Here is a 7,366-nt window from a genome sequence, read left to right as displayed (position 1 = left end):
ACCAATAAAATAACCACTGATAGTTCTTGCATCCAGTTTCTTTTCTTGTGAATTATAAGCCCTTATTTATGCTTGGCAACCCCAAACATGCAGGTGCCTCAAATTAGGAGTCCTACCAGTCCAAAGTTCAAAATGTGTCTTTGGAACAGCCTTACTAGGAACCCTGTTTAACAGATACATAACAGTTTTTAAGGCATACATCCACAAAGATATGGGTAAAGAATAATTGCTTAACATGCTCCTAACCATATCCATTAATGTTCTATTACGCCTTTTCGATACACCATTTTGTTGTGGTGTACCCAACATTGTGTATTGAGCACAGATACCACGTTTCTCAAGGAGTTTAGCAAATGGACCTGGATGTTGTCCAGTTTCATCATACCTTCCGTAATACTCACCACTTCTATCAGACCTAACAACTTTCATCCTTCTGTCTGATTGCCTTTCCACTTCATTCAAGTAAATTTCCAAGGCATCCACTGCTTGAGATTTCTCATGCAGCAAATAGACATAACCATAATAGGAATAGTCATCAATAAAAGTAATAAAGTATCTCTCTTTTCCGAAAGAATTAACATCAAAAGGTCTACAAATATTAGTGTGCACAACTTCAAGAAGCTGGTTACTTCTTGTGACTCCTTTCTTTGTGTGTTTTGTTTGCTTTCCTTTTATGCAATTCACACAAATATTTAGGTCAGTAAAATCCAAGTCTGGAAGAACTCCACCTCTTACTAGTCTTTCCATTCTTTCCCTGGATATATGGCCTAAACGTCTATGCCACAAGTAAGCAGAACGTTCATTCACTAAACTACGTTTAGTGCCAATACTATGATGCAGAGTTAAGAGAGTTTCAGTATACAAACCATCTAAATTTAATTTATATAAACCATCACAAAGAGTACCAGTACCAATGAGATAATTATGTTTAAATAAACTAAAACATCCATTTCCAAAATTAAAAGAGTATCCAGTAACATCAAGTTTAGATAATGAAACTAAATTCCTAGATATACTAGGTACATAAAGAGTTTCCACTAAATCTAAATGATGTCCAGTGTCAAGAATCAAGCGATAAGTCTCGACAGCTTCAACTGGAGCTTTCATTATATTCCCCATAAACACAAACCTTTCATTTGGGTTTATGGCTTGGATTGAATAAAATCCCTGCATTGTGTTAGAAACATGAGTTGTACATCCAGAATCAATCCACCAAGTATTATGTGGAACTTCAGTTAAGTTTGATTCATAACATACATAAACATTGAGCTTATCCTTTTTCTCAAACCAAGCTTTCCGTTTCAGGCAATTCTTTTGTAAATGACCAGATTTTCCACAGAAACGGCATTTATCGTTATCATTATTCTTTTGGATTTGTGCAGAGGCCTCATTAATCTTCAATGGCCCTTTGCCCTTATCATGCTTCTTTATAACCTTCTTTCCAGCTCCTTGATGTCCTGTATGGCTCACATAATGGACTGAATGACTTCCTTGATTCTTTAGCCGTGTTTCCTCCTGAACTAACATACTATGCAATTCATGCATATTCCATTTATCTTTCATGGCATTATAGTTCACTTGAAATGGCCCATACTCAATCGGTAATGAGTTAAGAATAAAATGAGCAAGGAAACTTTCATCCACAGTCATGCCTAAGGACTTAAGCCTTGCAGCAATGTTCGTCATTTCGACGACATGCTCATGCATGGTACACGAACCATCAAACCTCATGTTGGTTAGTGTACTCATTAATGTCCTAACAAGAGACTTGTCAGCAGTTTGGGAGCGCTCTTCCACATTTTTCATAAATTGTTTCACACTTTTAGTTTTGGAAAGAACTGTCCTTATATTTTCTGCTACACTCATTCGCATGAACACCAGGCTAAGTTTGTTTGATCTTTCCCAAGCTTTATAATGGGTCTTTTCTTCATTGCTGTTAGTATCAGTAATATCAGTAGGCTTCTTCTCTTGAAGAGGAAGATCAAGGTCCAAAACACCAAGTAGAATATTGGGAACATTTACTGCATAATTAAACATACGTAAGTGTTTTGAGACATAAATACACATATTACATATACAAGACATTCTAACATTTAATGTATACTAATGTTCTCCTTTGGGTGATACATTAGGATACATGACATTTAAGGATGCTAATAATACACAATCAGTCGGCAATGAAACATGTACCAATTAGGAATATCTACTACCTTTGGGTATATAAATAAATTAATGGCACATATAAATTACCTACAATTATTCTCATTGATTATAAGAACAATTAATCAACCTTTGGGTGACCTAGAAATGTCTCATAACAATGAATTTCAATACATACCTATAAACCAATAATAATATGTTTAGCATCCATTATCCTATAGGTAATTGAAATGAATTATCATCAATTTGGAATTTAATAAAATTTATGAATTTGACCACTTTGGTGATTAACAAAATTCATCATGTACTTTAATCCCAAACAAAGTATTATTCTTCAACAATGTTAATTTTAGTAGTCGTGTAAAGACATGATAATAAATTGACTTTCAATTACAATGATAATATAATGAACTAAATTCTGCAGCAATTGTCAATTAATCAATAATGCATTTGTACAGCTTTTAGCAATTAATTGATATCAAAAGCAAATTTTCAGTGCAAATGCCAATCAATCAAATAATTCAGCCAGGGTCTCGCAACTACGTACTTTTGAAATATAACAATAATAATAATAATATGAATACTTTATGGCAAAAGGCAATTGACAATTAAATATGGAATCGTACGGTTATTGGAAATCAAAAATTTCAAAAGCTTACTCCAGTACATACGCAAATAGCAATTAATGAGACCATTTCTAGAATCACAGTGCAAATAGTAATTATCATAAATCTTCGTGCAGGAAAAATATTAAGATATTACTAACACAATTCACATAATTAGAAACAATTCTGATTTCAAATATACGTGCAATGGAAATTAAATTGGAAAAACATATTCATGGAGAATCATAAATTTTATAACCAGTCTCTGATACCACATGTAAGTTTCTTCAATGTTAATGGTAGAAAATTATCATTTGATCTTGAAATTTAGGATTCTCACATATCACACAATTGGAAGATGACTAACCTTTGTCCATTAATGATTAACAGAATTGATTCAACGATTGAATTTCCTTGATGAGAGAGAGAAAACCGATTTCTACCTCCTTGGCCTACGCTTCTATTTTCTCTACGTTATTGATGGTGAGAGGAAGAGAAAATACTTTTTCAGTCATAAGAAGGGCTTGTTTCACGTTCCTTTAATTTAGGTGAATCGTTACAATTGCTAACCCCATCAATAAGCAGTTTATTTAAATTTGAAACTGCTTCCCATTACTCAATTACAATTTAGTCGTTAATAATTTAATTATTTATTAAACCCCAGATAAGTCACATGCTCCTCACATGAGACACTTAAAGTCTTACAATTCTTCCTTGGCACAATCACGATCCCTTCAATCAAAGAAACTCTTTACTCTGCTTGGGAGAGATGCAACACTCTCATCATGTCCTGGCTTTTGACTTCGCTTTCCTCCTCTATTGCCCAAAGCGTCATCTTCCTTGAAAATGCTACCAACATTTGGAACGACCTTCGTGAATGTTTTTCACAGGGAGATCTTCTCTGCATTGCAGAGCTCCATGAAGAAATCTATGGCCTTTCTCAAGGTAACCGTCCTGTCTCTGAATTTTACACTGCCTTAAAAACCCTCATGGAGGAACTAGATAATTATCGTCCTTTTGTTACCTGTTCTTGTGAGGCCAAGAAATACCACCAACAGGATTTGGTCATTAGATTCTTGAATGGATTGGATGAACGTTTTTCTGTTTTGCGTTCCCAAATCTTACTTATAGATCCCCTTCCGGCAGTCAATTGAGTTTTTTCCATGGTGGTCCAATAGGAACTTCAGCTCAGTGTCGTCCCTCCTCTCTTTGCTAAACCTAATAGCTTTGTCAATGCTTCCAACGACTTCGGCAAATGTCGCAGTGCATCTAGTTTGTCGTCCACCAACAAAAACGCTTCTACCCTGGCCGCCCATGGTTCAACAACCGTGACTTCTCTTTTTTTGCCAATAGGGCTGCTGCTTTAGTTGACCTAGTGATGGGACCAGCGGCTTCTTCAAGCCCTATTACTTTGACCCAAGCCCAATACCAATCTCTAATGGCCTTGATTCAACAGCCCAACTCTGCTCCTGATGCTATAGGGAACAACCTTGTCCAGCCCAAAAGCGTCAATCTTACTCAAGTTCCTTTTAACCAAAATAATGATTCTAACTTTAGTGGTATATCATTTGTTTTTTTGTAAGAGTACACACTTCACACACAATACTTCTTCCACCACCCATAAACATAGTGTGCCCTGGATCATAGATTTAAGAGCCACAGATCACGTTGCATCTTCTTTAAAATGTTTTTCTAGTTATTCTAAAATAAATCTTATTTAAATTAATTTGTCAAATAAATCTAATGTCATTGCTTATATTTCTGGAACAATTATTTTTTTCTCCAAATTTCATTCTTCACGATGTCCTCTTTGTTTTTGAATTTCATTTCAATCTCTTGTCTATATCTATGTTGCTTAAGACTCGTAAATTTACTCTTATCTTTGATGATTTCTTTTGCACTATACAGGACAAGCGTTCATTGCAGATGATTGGTTTGGCTAATCTAGAACAAGGTCTTTACCATCTAAATATCAACAAAGAAGCCAAGGTCCCTCAACCAAAAAAAAATCTTCAATAATACTGTCCACACCATCTCTTCTTCTAACCTCTGGCATTTTAGACTAGGGCATCTCTCGAGAAACCGTTTAAATATGTTACCTGAACAATTTCCTTTTATTTCAAGTCATGTTAATGAGAATTATGACATTTGTCATTTTGCTAAACAAAGAAAATTGTCTTACAATCTTAGTACTAGTAAAGCTTTAAAGATTTTTAATTTAGTCCATATGGACATTTGGGGTCCTTTTTCCAAAGCTTTAATTCATGGAGAAAAATATTTTTTGACCATTGTAGATGATTTTAGTAGATATACATGGGTAGTATTATTAAAGTCAAAATCTAAAGTTAAAATGCATGTCCAAAATTTTATTGTTTTATAGAAAATCAATTTGATTCCAAAATAAAGTGTATTCGTTCAGATAATGGACTCGATTTTTTTTTAAAGATTTATTTGCCACAAAGGATATCATTCATCACACTAGTTTTGTTTACACACCTCAACAAAATGGACATGTAAAAAGAAAAAGATCAACACATTCTTAACATCAACACATTCTTAACATTGCACGTGCCCTTATGTTGCAATCTCAATTACCTGAATATTTATGGTCTTATGCCATAAAACATTCAGTCTTCCTTATTAACAAAATACCTTCTCTAGTCACTAATAAACAAACACCTTATGAGCATTTACATAATCATAAACCAAATTTTTCAATGCTTAAAGTTTTTGGGTCTTTATGTTATTCTTCAACCAATGGACCTCATAAAAAATTTAATCCTAGATCTAGACAAGGTGTTTTTCTTGGATTTCAAACTGGAACAAAAGGGTACATCATTTTAGATTTCCAATCAAGAGAAATTTTTATCTTAAGAAATGTCATATTTTGTGAATCAATATTTCCTTTTGTTCAAAATAATCAGGTTCCCAAGGAGACCCAACATGGGCCTCTACCTATGCCAACTAATGCCCAAAACCTTCATGAGGAAAGCTTAATGCAAATGCCCAATATTTCCTTTTAGATTTACCATCGTCTTTTTTACCTTCACTACAATTGCAGCTTTCCTCAACATCTCTACAATCAAGTTCTCATCAATCTGTGATACCCGGTTCCCCTTCTTCCACCCTCAACACTCCTTCGCACCATAGTCTCACTCCTACACCTACTCTCTTTGTCCCAAGATGCTTTTCTCGACCTATCAAACCCAATGTTCGCCTTGCAGACTATATTTGTAGCTTCGAGACGAAGCTAAATCAATTATCATCAACATGCTTGTATCCTCTCCAGTCTGTTCTGTCTTATTCTAACATCTCTGAGTTTGAGTGTCACTATATAATGAATTTATCCTCTGAGGTTGAACCTCAAAGTTATCAGGAAGCAGTTTTGAGTCCCTGTTGGGTTGAAGCCATGAAAGATGAAATTGAGGCCTTAAAACTCAACAACACCTGGGAAATTGTTGATACTCTAGCTGGTGTTAAACTTATAGGATGCAAATGGGTCTACAAAATTAAGAGAAAACCAGATGGAAGCGTGGAACGATGCAAAGCGCGATTGGTTGCAAAGGGTTTTTCTCAAGTGGAAGGAATTTATTTCTTTAAAACATTCTCTCCCGTGGTAAAAATGGCCACTGTCTATGTCATCCTCGCTCTTGCTTTTGCAAATAAATGGCAGCTTCAACAACTTGACATGAGTAATGCTTTCCTTCATGGTGACTTGTCTAAAGAGGTTTATATGACAATTCCTTAAGGATTGCAAAGCCATGGCTATTCTCAGAGTTGCAAACTCAAAAAAAACTCTATATGGCCTCAAACAAGCTAGCCGTAAATGGTATGAAAAGCTTTCTGATCTACTTATTTCATTTAGTTACAAACAATCACATGCAAATCATAGTTTATTTATCAAACACGATGGAGATAAATTTACAGCTTTGTTAATCTACGTGGATGACATTGTTTTAACTGGGAACTTTGCTGCTGAAATGGCCCAAATCAAATATGTTCTTCATTCGAATTTTCGAGTTAAAGATTTAGGAGCATTGAAATACTTTCTGGGCTTAGAAATAAATCACTTTGCTGATGGCATGTATGTATCACAACGTAAATACTGTCTTAAGTTGCTTGCTGATTCTGGAATGTTGGGTTGCAAACCTTGTTCAATGCCTATGGATAGTTCATTGTGGCTGTGTCAAAATGATTCTAGTGATCTTCTTGATGAACCTTTATCCTATATGCGTCTTGTTGGTCGTCTAATTTACCTCACCACAACCTGTCCTGACATTGTTTGTGCAACCCAACAACTCAGCCAATTTATGGCTCATCCCACAAAGTCTCATCTAAGTGCTACAAGGAGAGTCTTAAGATACCTGAAGGGTTTTCCAAGCAAAGGTCTTCAATTCAAAAGGGACACTCTTATACATTTAATTGGCTTCAGCAATGCAGATTGGGGGACTTGTGTTGACACGCGCAGATCAAGCACAGGTTATTGCTTCTTCATTGGGAACTCTCTAGTGTCATGGAAAACAAAAAAGCAAAGTACAGTGTCTCGTTCGTCTTCAGAAGCGGAGTATCGTGCTCTTGCTACAAGTACATGTGAACTATAG

The 7,366-nt window shown here is 35.3% G+C and overlaps 1 protein-coding gene across 1 annotated transcript; it reads left to right on the top strand.

Moving 5' to 3' along the window:
- The first annotated feature begins 6,526 nt into the window (after positions 1 to 6,526).
- Positions 6,527 to 7,366, top strand: LOC113874146 (uncharacterized mitochondrial protein AtMg00810-like). The gene has a single exon (XM_027512366.1). The coding sequence runs from the start codon at positions 6,527 to 6,529 to the stop codon at positions 7,364 to 7,366; it is 840 nt and encodes a 279-aa protein (XP_027368167.1).

This window comes from Abrus precatorius, unplaced genomic scaffold (assembly GCF_003935025.1).
Source record: "Abrus precatorius isolate BTA unplaced genomic scaffold, Abrus_2018 Scaffold8, whole genome shotgun sequence".
NCBI classification, from domain to species: Eukaryota; Viridiplantae; Streptophyta; class Magnoliopsida; order Fabales; family Fabaceae; genus Abrus; species Abrus precatorius.
Note: the sequence above shows the minus strand (reverse complement) of the source record. Positions and strands in the feature narration are given on the sequence as shown.